At 34.7% G+C, this 21,000-nt stretch overlaps 1 protein-coding gene across 1 annotated transcript in view; it reads left to right on the top strand.

Moving 5' to 3' along the window:
• TTLL7 (tubulin tyrosine ligase like 7) overlaps positions 1-19,422 on the top strand; it is a 55,022-nt gene extending 35,600 nt beyond the window's left edge. Inside the window, exons 15-20 of the mRNA XM_050901010.1 lie at positions 315-523; positions 3,457-3,591; positions 5,355-5,435; positions 10,856-11,016; positions 15,380-15,553; positions 19,016-19,422. Of these exons, the coding sequence (XP_050756967.1) occupies positions 315-523; positions 3,457-3,591; positions 5,355-5,435; positions 10,856-11,016; positions 15,380-15,553; positions 19,016-19,136 (881 nt within the window). The 3' untranslated portion in view covers positions 19,137-19,422. The remainder of the gene's footprint in view (positions 1-314; positions 524-3,456; positions 3,592-5,354; positions 5,436-10,855; positions 11,017-15,379; positions 15,554-19,015) is intronic.
• Positions 19,423-21,000: the final 1,578 nt, after the last annotated feature.

Below are 21,000 nucleotides of genomic sequence, written 5' to 3' on the forward strand. Positions count from 1 at the left end.
CTGGAGTCTACCTGATTAAAGCTGACTATAAGGAAGAAATAAATGTTCTTATAGAGTAAGTGAAGTATGTATTATTAGGGGATCTGACATGACTGACTGCTACATATATAGTTAGTCAAGATACATTATAGTACAACATACATGCACACATGTTGGTCATATATGTTGTTAGTTACGAAGACTGAAAAATGGGTGTTAAGAGACTAATAAGTAATTACATCATTCATTTAATTTGTCTGCAGGTAGAATGAACTGGAAACCTTCGATTAAAAATATAAAATCTCCATCATATTCATCCCCCACATCATCCACAGGTCCAATAAGGCGTTCTGTAAGCTGCCCTCGTTCAATATCAATATTGACTATGCAGTCACAGGCGGCTGAGCAACGTCCCTTTTCAGCCAAAGCATCTCTGCAAATCCAGCGTGCGTCCTCAGTGAATAGGTCTCATTCTTTAAATCGTAGCCCATCTTCGGCCAGAGTCTCTCAGACACCCAGCTTGGGAACTATGAACTCTTTGGGGGTGAGTTAACACAGCAGTTGCATTCAAAATGTGTTCCATTTCTCTAAAACTCAATAAATAAATTACTAGTTTTTACAATGTCAGAAAACCTGAGGTACTATAGTCAATGCTATTTTGACAGAAACTCAGGAATATAGGATCTCTAGACCTGCATGTCGCTTACAGTGAGTGCTAGCTGTGATGTTTCAGTGTTTCTGGTGCAGCAATACAGATGTTACATTTTGTGAGAATGGAAATCTTAAGAGTTTTTGTGACTGGGAAACCTTCTCTCCTAAATAGTTTTTTGAAGACAGAAAGAGTTTTTACTTCTCTTAAAAAGTTTCTGTGATTTGTTTGGGGACTGCTGGTTCTGAAATAAGGATGTACCTACCTTCAAAATCTTTACAGTAACAAAAATACATCAATGTTTCAAAACCAGTGTATACGCCAAGGATAAATACATTGTACCAGAATAAAACATCAGTAAGACTTTGTATGGGTGTCCCTTGTAGAAGAAGGTGTAATTAATTTTCAATCTACTGTACCTATTTCGCATACACTGTACCACTGCAGTAGAGCTCTACTTCCAAAGTAAACGCTTTAAAATTTATAGATAGTTCTCATCATCTTTAGGATTTGCCACTGCAATAACTGTCTCAGAAGCCATCTTCTTTTTTAAAGTGAAGATAAAACTTCTTTCATTTTGAAGCCTGTCCCTGAGACAGACAAGCATTTAGACTCAGGTAGTCTAACTAAATAATTAATAGAATAAATAGATCAGATTAAACACTTTAAGCTGTTTAGAATTTGTGTGGTTAATTGTAATTTAACAATGTACTTCTGAACCATACTTTTTTTCCTTTTGTGACCAGACTGTCATCCTCTCTGGTATCTCCTTCACAGCCCAGGCATTTCTTCTTTTGTGTTTGCATGATGGACGACATATGCACTTATCCCTAGGCAGCGTTTGCTGGGATCAGTCCCCAGCCTCGTGCAGTATTGTATTGTGTGCTGGTGCCAGTGCGTTTCCATTCATGCTTTGGTGCCTGACCTATATATTTCATCACCCAAATAATTCATCTGGAGATGGGGCAAAACAAATTGGCACTTTTAACCCGTATTTGCAGTCTTTCTCTCTTGTGGTTAGCTTTGATCATGAGAAATCCTTTTGTAATGCTAATTAACTTGCTTCATAGTATTTAGTATCTCTAATCATAATTTTTATCTGGTAGAATGCTCATTGTCTGTTTTGCCTGTGAGGCTTTGTCTAAATGATGAAAAAGGATCCTTTTAAAATTGTGTGCTGACATCTTGTGAAATACTCCTTAACATGGTTTTCCATCTTTAAAGACAGCTAATAGAATTGGAAAGACATTAAGATTGTGTCTCCACCACAACGTGTTAAAGGTATTTTTTATCACATTAGCTATCTCAAGTTTAAAAAGTACCCTTTTATCATCAAGATGTACTCTGAGAGCTTAATGAGACAGGGCTAATATAGATTTTTCTATTCACATTAACTTTATACCAAATACAAATTACTGAAAGATTAAAAACAGTCTCTTACCATCTGACATTAGAAATGGGCTACTCACTTAAATTAACATTAGTAAGAAACCATACTCTCTTTTTCATTGAGAAAGCTCCACCACAGAAATGATCTTGATATGCAGAACAATTATGTTGGGTGATAGAGCTTAGGTCATGCTTCTTAAAATTATGTGAATAAAATTACTTACAGGATGGATAAGAACTACTCATAATTTAGCACTGTATTGTGAATGGAACTCTGTTCATAATTATTTTTGCAACTAAGAATAATATACTATATATTACTGCTAGAATAAAATTAAAATTGATAAACTGTGACTTACTAAGAAGAAATCATTTGTGTGTGATAAAGTATTAGTTTATCTATCCTTTCGGCAAGAAAAGAGCAGTATATTGCCATTTTTGGAGGCTGCTGAGATCCAAATGTTCTAAAGGTGTGGAAACTAAGTTTATAATAAGCCATTTACAGCTGGGAATTACAGACACATTATTATAGCAGTTATAAACAAAAGTGGATTTGGAAATATTTGCTATCTTATTGTTTCAGCCACATTATTATGTATCATATAGCAAAATATTTTGTTATGCTTGAAAATATTTATCACTTAAGCAAAAATATCGTAAGTATTGTAGTTCTTACAAAATACAAAGATTTAGAAATGCCTAAAAATTTTGAATTTCACTCTTGAAAAAACCATAAAATTAAGCCCACTTAATCTTTCAAATGCAAAAGTATGCAAAAGTAAAGAAAGAGGATCAGAAATACTTCTAAGTAGTGTCTAAGATTTAAAGAAAACCCCCAAACCCTCCAGAGATGGTCTTACGCAGACAATGTAGGTGTTCAAGTTGGTGTTGGTATAAAAAGCACTGGTATTTTAAACAAAATCATGGACAATCGAAGACACTGTCAGAACCCCCACTGACCAGAGTAGGAGCAAAGTGTCATTACTTTTTGATGTTTCCTGAAATCATGGCACATTGATATATAATTGGCAGTTTCTGTTAAATTGTTGCGGTGAAGAACTGAAAAGAAGTTTTTTATGACTAATAATTTTTTTTCATTGTGTTGAATTTAAATTCAAAGTCTGTTATCTAAATTTCAAATTTATATTTTAAATGGTGGGCATCATAAATATCGAATATATATTTGTTGATTCTGTTTCAAACAAACTTACCTTTGAAGTGTTTTTCTTAAATTTCTTGACAACTATAAGTAATGGTGATGCCTTAGTGTACATGAGGCATGTGTGTATATTAGTTATGTATTAGATAATATGTCTATACACTTTAATAATATATTTTATGTCACCCTATTTAGAATTTATTTTTGTCAAGGAAACGTCTTTGTTATGTGATCTAATGACACGCTTGAAATTTTTCCTCTGCTTCATATTGGTTTCTAGAGTGAGTCTTTGGTGCAACAGAAAACAAAAGAGCAAGAAGTTGCTTTGACAAAAGAGACTCTTCTTGTGATCAATGACATGAGAATGAAGTTCCCAGGAAAAACAGATGAAGAATCAGAATTAATTATAGAAGATGTAAGTATCTATAAATAAGAAAGAAGAATAACAGGCTAGACACTTACTGTTTAGACCGCTAAAATGAAGGAAAGTAGAAAGCTCAATTTATGATTCGTGAGCTCCTGTGGCCTTAAAACTTCCAAAACTCAGGATAATTCAAAAGAGAAAGCTTGGAGCTTTGCATGCTTTCTGACCTTGAAAGAGCAGCACTGAAAACATTCCTATGTCTTTATAAAATATATGAGAAGCAATCAGGAAGGTTAGGAAAATTCAGTTTTTCATTGTGGAGAAAGTTCAAACTTTTAAGTAAGCTGAGAAGAATGCTACAATTCGTATTTCATCTGATATTGTTAGTACAGATCCTGACATGTTTAACTTGCTCTCGAATAGGCATACTAGAGAACTCAGAATGGTATGCTGCAAGGCAAACTGGAAGTTTGCTAGTCATAAAGAATGCCAGTCATACTATTTTTGGCTCTTCTAGTATGCCAGCTTACCCTTTCTTACATCCAACATTGTCCTGAGCCTAATTTGGTATCAAAGACATGTGAAACAATGCCCAATCTGAAGGGCAATTAAAAAGCAACACCTAATATTAAGATATATAAGGAGAAAATACATGCGATCTAAATCCCTTTTAAATATCTAGTGCAAAGAAACTAACATTAGCTTGGAAAAGAAAAAAAATGAAGATAGAAGTTCTTTTCTCAGTCTGGTAGAAATATGGAGGGATCTAGTAACTTAAAGTAACACCTGTATTCTGATGTAGTAAGCAGTCCATGGTGTGTTAAAATTCATCTAATTCATTATCCGGCTGGAAACGTCCTTTGCTCGGTGAGCTTTCAAAGTGTTGATTATGTCTCTAGTAATCTGTGCAACTACATCATAGTGGAAAGAAATTCTCCTGTAATGATGGTTGATTTGGGTGATTCTGGAAGATAGCATTCATAACTAGCATATTGAGTTTCTCATCTTAGAAGCAGAAATAAAATGCTTCATTAAATTTTCTCTTTCAGACATGTGAGATTGTGTGTGCATTTAAGTACGTATGGGAGTGTGTGTGTGTGTGTATGCACTCCATCTAGTGGTGCTTTCTCATACAACGGTAGCATGGTTATAAATGCACTTTTTTATTGCAGAATTCTTTTATAAATTTGTCTGGCCTTAACCAGTTTCTGATGGGAAATAATATTTCGTCATGGAAGGAAACAAGTAGTGGTATATTAGTTGTTAGTGAGGCAGAACTTGTCATAGGTCTGGAATAGAACAGAAAGATAAAATAACAAAATGGAAATAAAAATGTATGTTCACAGCTCGAGCTATTTCGGTAGCACTTAGACATCATAAAAGGAGAGTATTGCAGTTCATATATGGTCATTTATAGAAAGGATATTTTCAAGGTACGTCTAATGTCCTTTATGCAGAAAAAAAGCTCACTATTTAAATACAGCTACAGTTACGCATTATTGAACTTATTGCTGTGTTCAAGGATTCCAAGCTGAGTCAGTCAGGACAAGTTTCTACCTGCTTTGTAGTGGACAACTGTCAGAATCAGGTGGAAAAGAGGGTAGGATTAAACTGAAAGATTGCACATGTCTTTGCAAACGTTCCCCCACATAAATTCACAAATATTTTTCTATTTGTTTTAGAGAAAAGTTCTTTTCACAGAGGTCTTCTAGATGCTCACACTTTTTAGCATTAGGAATGTTCATGAATGAAATGCCAGATTTCAGTTGTTTTTATGTGTATTTCTTTTATCTTGTGTTTTGCAATGACTACAGATTATGGATAATTGGAAGTATCATAAAACAAAAGTGGCATCCTATTGGTTGGTAAAACTGGATTCTGTAAAGCAACGAAAAGTAAGTGACATATATTTCATTTTCTGAAGATCATCTGAAGTAGATGCATAGCAGTGTTTCTACTGGTGTTTAGCAGTAGCTGGGAGTGACCTGAGATGCTAAAATACTGGCTATTAATACTAACATATATATGAATTAATTCCATTGCAGGAAATTATGTTGCTCCATATTTAGACAAGCATAATTATTCTGGAATATAATTTCAAAAACAATTTCTTAAAAAATTAGTCTGCTGAAAGAAAAGCAAACAAATAAATGATTAGTGCCTTACATACCTAATTTTTAGCAAACATTCTCAGACGTGTATTGATTCACCAGATTTGATTGATAAGGGATAAACCAGTCAGCAGTTTCAGACCAGGCATATTAAAACTCCATTAGTTAGTGATATTGCACTTGGTTATTTGAGTCTTTGACCCACAGTATTACAACAGATCATATTGAATAAAAAATAGACCTGCCAAGCAAAGATTATTGACATTGTTATAATGTTCAACTAACTGGTTTAGTCTTGCAAAGGACTAATTATATTTGTTTATTATTCTGTCTTCGCTCATCTGCTATCTAGGAGCTACAGCTGTGCATAGCATCTAAAGAGTTTTTAATCTGTTTAAACCTGACATACAGTAGTATATCAGTCATATCTGTATGTCATATGTCAGTCAAAATCATTTTCCTAGTGTAATATTTATTTTCCTTAATGTAGCAGAAATTATATCTATTATTAATACTTTGGTGCCCCTAAAGCAGTATTTTAGGTCTTTCTCTGCCTCAGAGACTGAGATATTATGTGGATTAGCATATCAGGTCCAGGCATTTAATCTCTGTGTGTCTCAGTTTCACAATCTATTTTTATAGACCATAAAAGAAAGTAACTTAATCAAAATGCTGCATACATGATAAATATTATAATTGGAAAAGGTTGGTAGATTGTTGTAGAAGAACAGAATGATTTCAGATCCTCATCTCAAATTGCTTTTATAAAATCAGCAGTATGATCCTCAGTCTTTCAAATTGTATTTTATTGAATATTGCATTAAATGCTTGTATTTTCATAGTGGACACAGAAAATATGTCCATTTAATGTGAAGTCATATCATAGAAATATATTTGACTATTCAAGTGAAGTTCGGATATTAAATGGAGTAAGTGTCCACACAGCTTTCTAAAACTAAATTAGACATGACAAACTGAAGAAGAACTTGGAAATGTAGGAGGCTGTAATTTAATCAACATTCTTCTCAAACCATGTCAAATGGCAGCACAGATCTATAATTTAGCAGAATTATTTCTTGTGCCATTGACAGGAACCAGTAGAGCAACCAACTTCATTGGCTGAAATTGTGTCATTTTTTGTTTGATATCTACAGCTGTTCTGCTGAATAGTCCTTTGCTTAAAATGATCTCTTATTTCTTTTTAATTACAGGAAAGAGTGCTGTAATCTCAATATACATGCACATAGGTCTTTTCTGTTGTGTGCATATGGCAGTTGTAGCCTTTTGCCCAAAACCAGAGAGAGTCTCAGTGGGGGCTTGTAGAAATGGTGATATGGAGGAAGAGCTGCTAGGAGGGAGGGAGGGATAGATAGATACATACACACATAGATAACAGGGCCCAAAATTCACACTGCTGCTGCAATGGACATCTCATTTCCTCAGCAGGAATCTTTGGGACAGTTGTAACTGGTGGGGGATGTGTTGCCAGAATTGCTTTCTTTCATCTATGATGCCACAGGTGTGGAAAGAAGTCACCAGACTGGGCCCATCATTGCAACTGAGATACAGGGCTTTCACGCAAGACTGGTTAAGGTGTCTTTTTCAACCCTTCCCCATAGGTCATCTCCCAAAACCATGGGATGGAATTGCCACAGGGAGAGTGATAAATCTGCTATTTGAGGGACTGAGGCTGTTTACTATACATTCTTCAACTGCCCTTCCTAAGCTCCTTTTGGCCATCTGGCTTAATTTACCTGTGTCAGTCTGTTTGGGTTTTTTTTAACTTTCTATTCAATCTAGTCAGAATTTTCTCCTTTAAGCGTTATTTCAGAAAGCCTACAATAAAGGGTGGTTCTGTCCTTTATTTGACTGACAGTCATGTAAAACCAAGGGCACATGTACAAAGTCAGGATGATACAGGTTGATATGCCAGGTTGTTATTAGCAAAAACTGCACAATCAGAAATGTGCATTTCTTTGCTCTTCTAGTGAGGACATCTTTTATAACTTAGGAGACTTACAATTCCTGAAGCACTAGTGGGCTCTTCGTCTTTGCTTGCACTGGAAATGATTTGCCCTTTTTTTTTTTAAACTGCTTTTAACCTCAATCCCTTCAAGCAATCAGATAGTTATTCTTAGAAGGGTAGTTTATAAAAACGGATTAACTTTGACAGTGACATTGCAGCTGAGGACTGCCAAATGTGTAAGCTTTTGTTGATTTGAAAGAAGTATGTTTTATATTCCAATGAGGTGGGTAAAGGAGAAGCGAGCTCAAGGTGAATATTTATGCAAGTAAGAAATCTGTCTCAAAGGTACCTTCTGCAACTTTGTGAAATACAAAACAGAAACTCAGTCCCCTTCACTATACTTACTGGGAAATTCTAACACACAAGAAGAAAATACCTGGGCAATGTACTAGATTTCACAACGTTCATCCCTGACAGCTATATTTGCTTAACAATTATTCAACATGATGTAGAAAAATTAAACTTCTGCTCATATTTTTAGTGTGTAATATTCCAGCATTACGGCAGAGGTACAGGAGGTATTTAGAAGCAAGTTGAGAGTAAACCGATGAAATCAATACATGCTAAAATGAAATTTAGTCTCCCAAGACTTTAAGGAAAAAGAGACTTTTGTATGGGAGGAGTTGTGACTGCGTCGTGTTACATCACTTTACATAATTTCTTTAAAAGTGTTTTGATGGTTACCAGAGGGTTTTGAATACGCTCTTTCACAACATCTTGTTCTGTTACACCTAGATAATTGGTTATGTTAAAGTAAATGATGTAAATTAAAGTAAACAGAAAGATGAAGGCAAACTAGGGAAATTAACTTAGAAAAATGAGGATGTAGGTTTCATGAAGTTCCAACTCTTGTACAATGCCTTGTCTCTTTTCGTAAATGGATGATTGAGGCCATGTTTGCAAATTAAGAACAATTAACTGGGATGTTTTCCCCTCTGGCATATTGGCAATATCAACACAGTAAAAACGGCAAGAAAGTTTTTTTTTCCAGAGTACCTAGCAGTCTGCGGCTTGCTTTAAGGTGCAAGGTTCAGTCCTTAGTTTTCTTCAACTCCAGGTGCTAAAGTAAAAGAAACTCCAGGTGCCTCTACATTGGCATCATAGTTCTTAGTTCATGTCTTTTGGACTAGTGAGAGAATCTATATGGGGTGGAATTGTTCTATTATACACAGGGAGAGAAATTACTATTAGTCAGTGTAACATTGCAAAGAAATGTATGGTTGATCCTTATGTAATTTAGGGACTTAGTTGGTTCAAATGGGTGTATACAATCACAACTACTGGCCATTTGTGTAGGAAATCCTTAATCAGGTGAGACACAAGGAAAAGGCTGCTTGAGAAGCATTAAGACAGTAGGCTAATGCTGCTAAGGGAGTGTCTGAAAATCTGGAGCCATTCCACAAGCGTCGGGCACTCCAAAACCTGTGTTTAGCTCCTGCAGTCACTAAACGAGATCACCATTCTTAGGTTATAATTTACTACTCTTTCTACCTCACTCTTTGGGAGGAAGAGACCACAGGTGTGGTTTTTAGTGTTAGACACCTGCATTGATAAATATTCCCAACAGACAGGACAGCATCGTATTTGCATTGGGTTATTATGTGCATGGAATCAGTGCAAGACCTATGCATGCACACTAATCCTAGCTCTTCAAAAAAGAGCTTAAATAACATGTAAATGATATATTTCATTGAGGTTGTCATTATTAGGTATCTATAGATTTTCTGCCCATCAGGCATTACTCTTTACAATGCAGCTTCATTGTGCTATTGCAAGCATTTTGTTTATTTATGCTTTGTTTCCTTCATCACGTCTAATCAGACTATTTATAAACAACAGTTTGTTATGCAGAACCAAAAAACTGCAGTTCTACACCATGCTTCCATACTTTACTGTTCTACATCTCCTTCACCTTTTGGGAGTCAGATGTTTCACTGTGTGAATTACTTTGTCATACATATCTGAAAGTTTCCTGGGAAAGTATTGTACCTTCTAATTTGCACCATCTTATACAAAATAAACGAATACCTCCATTGGTTCACCACCTACTTGAGTCTGACTGGTTTTTTGGAAGATGCTGTTTCGCGACAGCGGCAGTAAGGGTGTCTCCTTTACAGGAAAACATGTTGATTTAACTGACTTTTTTGTTAATAGGTTACATGTGCCATAGGCTTCTTTTAGGACAGATTTTACACTGTTCAGAGTGCCAGTGTGGGGCCTAAATACTACTTTGGTTACAAAACTATTCCCAGTCTTATTGATAGTATCTAAATAGACAGAAGCCAAGACACTCTGGAGCCGTTTTCTCTCCAGTGATTATAGAGGAACGTAGAGGCCTGACTTAAGAGAACATACAGATGTTTAAAAGCAGGCAAGATGAATCCCACCTTCCATATCCCAGTTCAGTGGGATGTGCAAAGGTGTATCCAAGAGGACTGTGATCAGTTGGATGCGTGACTGCCAATAGGTGAGTGTGTGCACTGAGTAGTTAAGACTTACTGGATAAAACTCTCAGTGCTATACTGAATGCAGCTTAGCATTTTCTTCACCCACATCTTTACACACTTGCAGTTAAGCGTAGTCTGTATAAATCCATTACATTTCTATAAACATTGCTATTTTAAATATCTTGCTGATGATTTTCTTACTTATTGATTTCACTGTTTCCTGCATGAAAGGTAAACTAAAATGGTTTGATCTAGGGTAACACTGAGCTTAAACAGACATTAAACCAAAAGCAGTTTGTAGCTTTTCAGGATGGTATTTTAAAAGGGAGTGGGAAAAGAAGAAGAGATAATCTTCAAATATATAATATTGGGGTTGTTAATTATGTTGCTTCTAGTCTGTAATTGTGTCCATTTTGTTTCTTTTTAAACTCTTTTTGTCATTTAAATGAGCTAGTATTGAACAGACTGAAAAAAATAGAAATGAACTTTTCTGTAATAAAACTAAAATATTTTGATTTGGCTTTGCAAAATGTTATTGACAGAAAAAGTGTATCATAAAAGTTTGCTGATGAATGCACAGAAATGAAACATAGACATCTGTGGGAATTTATAGCTATGCAGTCATCTGTGCGTGTGTGTTTCTGTGAGTATGTGTGCAGTGAATCAGTGAACAGTTGGTTTTAGGTTTTGCAATATGCCTTTGCTTTGGTTTGCTTGGAATACTTTCCTAGGTTTTGGACATAGTCAAGACAAGTGTTCGTGCAGTTCTGCAGCGTCTCTGGAAGGCTCCAGACATTGAAAATTTACATCTGTACCGTCTCTTTAACCGTGTATTTAATCGCTTACTTTGGAGCCATGGTCAAGGTCTATGGAACTGTTTCTGTAATTCAGGGTAAGCCTATTTTTCTTATCTTAGTCTTCTTCATAACTTCACAATTACAATCAATGCTGGCATACTTTGTTGCTCATTTTTCATTCAAGAGAATGCTGTAGTACATTGAACTTGTTTTAAAACCATCTAAAGATATAGTATAATTAGAAATCTAATAATCTAGGCCAACCATTTCAGTAATGGAATCAGACATTTAGTCATGTATTTACAAATATAATAATCTAAGGAAAAAATCTAATTTTCAAAATATCTGAGCTTTAGGTCAACTCTTTCATTGGATGGTGCACAGTTTTGAGGCCAGACCACTGTAAGTGTCAAATGTGGACTTACCATCAACAGAAATCATTGTCATATCTATTTAAGCTCAAGACTTACAAGGGAGGAAATTCAGTCACAAGCGCAGCTGACATCTCGTGCCAAATGCAATGTCAGTTCTGTGATTTACAAATAATGAGTTTGCATTTCTGTGCTTGATTACATTCACTGTTTCCCACACTGGTCAGAATTTAAATATATGCAGAACAGGAAATGTCCACACTGAGGTAAACAGATGGGGTTTTTTGGGTAGCAAATACGAGTTTTCTATGGGGAAAAAAAGATCAGGCTATATATTGAAAGTTCAGTATTCTACACGTCAAAATCTACATTCCTGAAATCAAAGGCATTCATGTAAGGATAGGTTTGGAGGAGTAGGGTATAGGTCATAGGTATAAAATAATCCCCCCCACCTTCCAAATGTCTTCATAAAATAAGAATACAAATGTTTAAATATGAAATATATTGCATACAAAAAGACGTTTTCTCTGTAAGTATATACAATCTATAAAGAATGGGAGGGGTTTTGATTAGCTTGCATAAGGTGTTCTAAGAGATCTATTGAAAATGAACTACAACAAACACAATAGTATGCTGATGGATATTGTATGTACAAAGGAATCAGGTCAATATGTTCTTCACATATAGTCGTTTGTCATACGTAGAAAATGCATGTAATGCATTTGTTAGTTGTTTCCCAACAAAATGGATCGGAAGAAGAGGGATCTGAGAGTATCCAAAAGGTCAGCAGTTTTTTGGGCTTTTTTTACCATTATCTTCTCATTGCTGAAGGCTTGTTATTGTTGTGCAAGCTGTTAGGAGTCTTCACATTTTTTTCACTGAGATGGGCCATGGGAACATGCAGATAATGTCAACCTTAAGATTTGCTAGAGGCAGATACTGGGAATGCAGCACGCTCCAAAAGTTAAAGTAGGGTGAGAAAAGATTTCTGTGTTTCCAATCTGAAACATTTTTTTGTATAATTCTCAGCAGCTGCAGGGTCCCTTCTTCATGCCAGCAGACGTGTGTGAAGTCTTAAGTCCAAGCTCAATCTTTGTTGTCATAAAATATAATTACCTTCCCTTTTAATAATGCTGTTATTATTTTGAATTTTACTTTTAGTGTGCAAATCTTCTAATATGCATGAAAATTTTCATTTTAGATTTTTTTTCTCTACAAAGAATGGTTTTTGTTCAAAACCTTTGAACAACTCTGCTGCTCACTTGGCTTGGGAGAAGAGCCTTTGAGCCAGCGGAAGAGTTCAATGAAGAGCAGGATTTCTCACCTAGCAGTAATTTCATTCATGCAGAGCAAGACTCAGCTGACTCCAAAGTGGAGCTAAATTCTTTGACAAAGATCCAATTCCTTGTAAGAGGAGTTGCTATGTAAAAGATTCTAAAAATACTGTAAAAGTAATATACAAATATCCATATGTGTAGAGATCACTCTGCATGTAATATACTTAATACAGAATTCACAGAAGAAAACAGAAAGGCTGTTTGTACCTTCCCAGTATGTTGTTTATTCAGTCACAAGCATCCTTCTTGCCATGTAATCCACAACAGAGAACTCATGCCAGCACCTCTGTAGCAGAGGGGCCAACTTCTCATCACTCTTCCTTAGAGTTCATTGTGCCATTTTAAAGAACAGATTGGAATAAACATAGGGCATGCGTAGAATTTGGGGAGACATGTCAGGAAGGGGTATTAATGTGCTAATTCAGAAACAACATCAGTCTATGAAAATATATTAAGGAGTATAGTACTTTCACTATTTGTAAGATATATGTCTTGGGAGAAGAGCAGAGCTAATAGCCTTAAGGTTTCCTTTTGCTGCTTAGATCTCTGCTAGGCATATGCTATTTTAGCAAAAAGAATGAACAAAGAAACAAAGAAAACCTCAGTGAAATAACCGTGATGTTTCATAAAGCTGCATTTGTTTTACTGTATAATAAACAATTAAAATTAATAAGAGAAAACTGGTAGAACCAGTTGACTTCAGATGATTATAAAAAGAATAACACATAATTGAAAATATTGCACAATCAAGCATAATACTCTTTTCTGGATCTGGTGAGGACTCCATGATTTCTTACTAATGTATGGAAACTAAAGTTACAGCATAACAAATTAAGCTTCCTTAGGTAACAGTACTCTGATCCCTGTTGACTGCAGTATAATGGAGTATGAACTGAATCTGTGTAGCACATGGAGGAGGTTGCACAGGCACATTTATATGAAAGCTCATTAAAGTTCATATATATATTTCCAAATCTCAATCGTTGTTATTAGGGTAACTGTATACCACTATGTTCATAATCGGCCATAGTTACAGCAGGCCACATATTATTCTTCACTGATAAAATCCCTCCTAACTGTAGGAAAGCGATCACAGACCTCAAAGCCCAGGACTTAAGGAATTTATCAGGAGAGTTTCTTCCACAGGATTTTGGAGATTTATGGATTGAATTAGAATATAATTATGTGTAGCACTGTGAATCTGTTGAACGAATGTAATACTGAGAACTTAATCTTGATGCTTTCTACCAACTATTACATGACTTCATGAGGAAAGAATGAAGACAATAGATTAATTTCCATGTAAAAATATATGTGGAAAGTTCCCAGACAGGAAACAATATTGCGAAAAAGATATTAAAGAAAATAGTAGCTCTTCAAGTAGTAGAATTATTCTGTTTATGAAATGAAACAGTTTTGATGCCTTATAAACAATATTTCTTAAACAATTTATTATATGGATAATAATTAAAGAGAAATGCTTGCGTCACTTGAAAATTATGTGTACAGTGGAAATTCTGTAGGACTGAACAGTTTCAGCTGGAACATATAATCTAAACTGAGGAGCCATGCTGAAAAATCAGTTAGCTATACATACAGCTTATCTTTTAGTCATTAATGTTCATAATTCCATCCTAATACAGCGTAATTTTAAAAATCTCACTAGGCAGAAGTAAGCCTGGTTCTTTGATGTTGTTTTAAGGACAAACTACTTACACCAGAGTTGTGAAATCTACTGCTGATCTCAGTGGACCAGGCTAAATCATCCTGGATGCTATGTTGAAGCCAGGTGCAGCAAATTTTCCTCACTCTGTGAAGTGCTTCTTTCATAAACAAAAAAACCCCCTCAAGCTTACAAACCATCTGTGCTACTGGATAATGTTTTGACCAAAAAAAAAAATCTTCACAGGTGTAAAATGATCTGTAATCTGGTCAGAACTTTGCACAAACAGGAGTGTTGAGGTGTATGCAAAGGACTATTGTCATCTTCTGTGGTAAAACATACCCGGTTTATGTTGGTATGGCAGGGTTTGGGTTTTTTTGGAAAGAGAAATGGCTTTTTAAGAAAACAAAAGCATGATGGTCTGCATTTCAAAAAGGAATGCTTCTATAGATACACTTTGCAAGTTGCACTTAATTGTAGAAGACCAACCCCATATGACCAGATGCAATAATAAGTAGTATTTGAATGACTAAACTGAGAAACTCTCCTCATATGATTATTTGGATAAGGAAGTAGAGCACATACTAATCTCCTGTAAATTAATTTCATATTTGTTTCTTAGTATCATGTACTTAAATTAGAAGAACAGTATTACTATGCTGTGTAGTCATTTAGAAATAATTTATTACTTTTATTAATTCCTTTAATATCACATCACATTCACATTCAGGTGGTAGCCTGTTAAAAATAATAAGTGTTTTTTGTTGTGTGGTAAGACACATATACAATTATGTGACAGTAAATCTTTATGTGCTAAACCTAAGTAATGGCCCTATAAATGCTTTAGGGAACAAACCAAGTGAAAAATGGCTGTGGACATTTCATCTATGAAGATTAACTTCTTAATTTGTGTTTTGGACTCAGCATCTGCCAGCATTTGTGTTAAATACTATAGACCTTTCCTGTAAACAGGCAAAGTCATGCTTTTTCTCTTGTTCCTCTATTGTTACATCTGATATAAAGCAGTAAAGCTCTCAGATTGCAATTTGTGACAGAAAACATGAAGTCGTGTCTTTTTCCATAACAGGAGCTCTTGGGAAACCATATTCAGTAAAAGCACAGAGGTGGTGACTCCTGAGCAACTCCAGTGTTGCCAACGAATAGTACAGCTTTGTAAACACTGCCTGCTGGTGGTTTACAAATATTCATCAGATTCAAGAGGATCCCCAACTGGGATTAGCCCCCACTGGGATGATACAAGGTATATATTTTAATATTCTCTTCCTAAGTTGTAAGTATAAAGGATAATATTGGAACAGGTTTCAGCCTATGTTGCTACCACTACACTTCTCTTTAAGCCTAGTTCACTGTGTATTTAAAAAAAAAAAAGGCAAACCCCCCAACCTTTCCCTTGATCCGGAGTTTCCATCATTCTATTCTCTCTAGCCCACTCATGAAGTGATACTAAAAGAAGACATGATATACACATTTTGTGTGAAACTACACTTACTAAGGTCTTGATTGCCTACTGCCCAAGTAGCTGCAGCAAAGGCTTTCCATAAAGTGAACTGAAAATTTCCTTTCTTCCCCTTCTCAGATCCCTCAAAGTCACTGATTCCAGATTTGCATTCCTAGAGGTACCCTAACATGTATGATACTTCTGGCTGCACATTCGCAGTGGGATGCTATAGGGGCACAGCTCCAGCCAAGGGTCAGGTAAGTGCCATCTGATTTACTGTATTGCACAGTTTTGCAAAGTTGATTTCCAAAACCTACAGATTGAAAGTTTTATTATTTCATCTTACAGAGCATAAATATATTTTCAAACCTTGCAAAACAGCATCATATAGTAAAAAGATTATTTGGCACTTACCCGATTCTGCATTGGCTGGTTTAGTTCTCCAACCGGATACAATAGGGATTATAATATTGTCAGTATAGGGATTACTGAAAATGCTCCAACTGTGGGAGTCAATGATCTGCAATTTAACAGTTGTAGGTGGAGAATTAAATGTAAGTTTCAAATTACTTAGGTTCCAAATTCTATCCATGATGGCAATTTGAATTATTATGTATATAAACTTACAAATGCTTTGTTTATATAAAACATCTTACAGACATTATTTCATAGAAGGGCTTTATGAGTTAAATATTACGTGAAAAGCAAACCTTTGATATATTATCTGTTAAATTTATTTTATGACTTAATTGCTTACTTGCTGTATCTCAGACTAGTTATTTGATACACTGAACCCATTTGTTATTGTCATATGGATCTTAAGGCACTCTAACATAATTTAAAACCAACCAGAAACTGAGTTTGTTTGGTCACAGCAGAAGTAGAAGTATGTTAGCCACAAAACAAATCATATTCAATATTAACATCTACTGAGCTATAGCAGGAGTATGGTAAAGTCATTTGGATTAGCTACGACTAGAAAATCTTCAACCTTGAAGTTTTTATTGCTTTTACTGTTAATACTGCAGAAAATTTTTCATCATGACCAACCACAAACTATTCAAACTGATCGGATTACACTAATGTACTGCAGCTAACAGGCCAGCATTTGGAAAGCAGTGAAAGGGATGGTCCAATAGAACTTTCTTGTCTCCAGTTTCTGTGTTTCTTTGGACACTGAATGGTAGTTTATTCATAAATTTCACAGACTAGAGGAATCTAAGCCCTCTATATCCTAAATATCAGTATGTCTTCAGCAATGGAGTGTCATGACAACTCTGATTGATTAAAGTTACAGTTTTTATATTAATCTCCACAAATGTTACATCTATACTGTGGATACAGCAATATGCTAGTTAACCATGATATTCTGAATTTGTGAAATGAAAGATATGTATGGAAATAAATGCTCTTGCCCATCATGCCCCACAATTGTAAGGTAATGAACTATTTTTCTAGAAATGGGAGAACCACAATACTATTTCACTTTTCATCTAGGTTTCTGTTTTTAAATGATATAAGAATCTGCACTACTACTAATATTTTTCTTGACTCTCTGTAAAATTGTGTGAAGTGCAAGAAGAGATCAGAGTATAATTTAATAAACGTACAAGAAGTCAATTTTTTCAAGACTTTATAAAATCTGATTTGAAGAACTTTGCTTTTTCTGAGCACAAATCAATTTTTTGTTTTGTTTGTGTTTATGAAACAAATGTTTGTGAAACTAAAGCTTTCAAAGATTTCAAATAGATACCTCTTTAGCTGGGAAAATTTATTTGTACAGGGAGAGAGAAAAAGATAATGAAAACTGCCAGAGTTCTTTTTTCACTTTTCAAATTTGTTCTCAATCCCATCTTCTAACTGTAAATCCACTATATATGATAAAGAGAATGAATAGGAGTATTAATGTAAATGTGTATTAATGTCATTTTTTTCCTTACAAAATTAAAAGTGTAAAGAAAACAATAGGGGAGCTCAAAAACTATACCAAAATCTCTTTAAAATAGCTAAAATCAAACTGTGTAAAAAGTCAGACTTTTCATATTTTGATAAATTCACTTGTGTTACAAAATTTAAAAAAAATACCATCTACTGCTAGATCCTGACAGCTTGTTAAATAATCTTATCTATTACATGGCATATTCTCTGGGAAGCTTTAGAGTTTTTTACTGTATCGTCAAGCAAAGGTAGGACTCAGTCTGGTGACGTAGTGAACTGTCAAGCTCACCACCAACCCATTCCAAATCAGACTTTATTTTTTTGTAAATTGTTTAAAAAAATGTATTGGTGATAATATTTTTATAACAACAGCATTTCTTAAAGCTTAAACAAACCACATGTGTACACTTTCTTATATAGATTGTCTCCCATTGACAGTGTGACACTGTTTCTACCCATGTGATTAGTAGGATCAGTCTTTTAACTTATTCACCGTTAAAGAATATGATTCACTAGAATGAGGCAACAATTTTTAAGCAATAATTTGTACAAAGTGTTGTGTTAATCCATCCTAACATTGACATAATTCATTATGAAATTCTGATTTAGTGTGGGTTATTTTTGCACGCTTACTGTGCTCATCTAATGACTTCTACAATTAACTATTAGGAAATGATAACATGAAAAGATTTAAGAATGAATATTAGGCATATGATAAATTATTTTTTGTAGTATTACATAAAATCCAGGTTATATAGTTGCCTGAATTTAAAAGGTAAATAGTCACTATGTGACTTACTAGGTTGTAGCATCATTGTTTCTTGCTTTACTAGGGTAGTGATGATAGCATGTCTATTTTTAGAGAATTAGAGCTGGAAACCAAAGCTGAAAATCTGCTTTTTCCCTAATCAACTTTTTTTACAACTTATTATAAACTGGTTAACATCAATTGCAGTTTTTACTCAGCTTAAATTAAATAAATAGTACTATAATAACAGAGAACAATGGGTGAAGTGTTAATTTTTGGTAGTAGTGTTACACAGGATGCCATTGTTTCATTTATCCGCTTGCTTTAAACATAAAGGACTGGAAAGATGTTTGATCCTCATACAACATCTTGAAATTTTGCTAAGAGTTTCTCTGAGTTTAGCTCTGTTTCCTGAGTTAGCTAGTGCCTAATGCCCTGTATGTTTTATAAATAGTATTTATTGTACATCATTTCTTGCATACAATGATTATAAGGTACGGCGCATGAACAACTAATTCTTTTGCTCTTGAATGTCACTTTGCCTGTAAACTCTGCTATATTTTTCATATCCTTTCTAGGTATTTATTGCCTGGACCTTCACTGTTCATCATGAAATCATCCTCGTCCAACCTTAGCTGCAGTTCATCTGGAATGCCTCGCCCTAACATTTTGTTCACGCACAGATACAGTCACTTGTGAAGCAAAAGGAAAGTTGCTGTTCTTTGTAAATAATGGCACTCCATTTTTTTTCAAATTAAAATTTGTGATGGAGCTAAACATAAGCACTGTTATATATTTACTACCATATTATGATAACATATAGCTGAAAACCTACTGTAAAAGCATAGCTTTTCTGGAAACATAATAAACCTTGTTAAGTTGTTTACACACACATGTGAATGTGTAGATCTTGCTAGGTTTATAAGTAATTCCTTCCTACTAGAAATGTTATTTTTGCTGCAGAATATATAAAATGGAATTGATCTTGAAGATCCTATTACAGTGTTACATTATTTTGTAAGTACAATACTTTGACTTGAATATTATTTATTGTAAAGTATACTATTTATTGTCTCAAATGTAATTGATCCTTTAACAAGGCAGATGATTAAAAAACTAGTAGAACAGTAAAACTGTAACAGTCATCGAAAAAAATCTGATCATTTCTTGGACATGTTTAAAATAATCCCTAAAACTCTGTAAGCCAAACCTAAAGCAGACATCTTTTTATTTCTCCTCTGAAATTACAAGATCTATCTAATGCTGCTATTTTTCTTAAAGAACATGGTATAGTATCTTTTAGCCAAAGTGAAGGCATCTAGTACACAAACAGTAAAAACATCAGTTTAGGCATTCAGTTTCTAATTGGATTCTTGTAATAACATGGAAGCCAATGTTTGTTACCAGATTTTCATTCACATTACCTATGATGTCCTGTGCCTTTAGGTTTCCTTTGGGAGCAAGCAGTCATCTCCAACTCGCACAAGCATGCATAGTGCATAGTTTTTCTGTTTTACTGCACAAGTGATAAAGCAGACATTTTTAGGAAATACTGCAGCTATAATGTATTATTTCAACCTTAAACTAATTGGTTTGTTATAGTTTTTAACATACAATCCAGTACCTACTGTAGAATGTATCCTTGCAGTGGACAGTATTTTCTAGATTGCTGACACCTTTAAATGTTGGAAATCTAATTCATTAGAAAGCTCTCATTCAGATTCAGCTTCCTGGGCCTGGCTGAAGGGCACAAAAAGAAAACGAGCCAGAGCAGGAACCTAGTGTCAACAGGATTTGTAACCTGAAAACATCATTCAGGTTTTGCTACATACAGCCATTCATCCCACCCGGCATTGTGCCATATGAGCCTTATTCATTATAGAAATAATTATTAAAAAAATCAGTTAATCTAGATTTAAAAATGAATTAAGTTTTTTAACTAAAGAACAGAGTAGTTATTATTTACCAAAGACTTGTTTACTTACCAATCATGTAACCCTGAAATGTGTTTGTAAATTATGAATATATTTCAGGTACACTTAAAAAAATAATTTGGGGGATAGTTATCCTCAGGAGCAAGTATGTTAGAGGTTTTTGATATCCAGAGATTTAAGACAAATTTAAGAGACTTAGGAGATTTGAGACTGAAGTTGTCTGGAAATGATTTTTTTAAATTTTAGTCATAGCATATATAAAACTGGGAATCTGGGTGAGGTTTTTGATGCCTGTGCTGTAGTGCCTCAGCGCTAGAACTGCAGGACATATGATAATATTTGTAACCAATTAAAAAAACCTCTTGAGATTAGCCAGATATAAGCACTCTTCTGGTCTGGTAAAGTCTTTTTCACTTTTGTGGTAATACTAGTTGAGTAATATAGTGTGTTCACATTGATTGTATATCTCTTTTGGTCCATACAGTGACTACTGATAAAGCATACTATGGTTATCTGTAAGACCTAATAAAAGCTGTAAATTCTCTCTTCTTGGGGGAGTTTTCCATTGTATTCTGCTTTTGACTATAAGGATAAAACCAGCTTCCAGCTTAGCTTGCCAGACTCAAACA

The sequence above is a fragment of the Gymnogyps californianus genome, chromosome 8, assembly GCF_018139145.2.
Source record: "Gymnogyps californianus isolate 813 chromosome 8, ASM1813914v2, whole genome shotgun sequence".
In the NCBI taxonomy this organism is placed as follows: domain Eukaryota; kingdom Metazoa; phylum Chordata; class Aves; order Accipitriformes; family Cathartidae; genus Gymnogyps; species Gymnogyps californianus.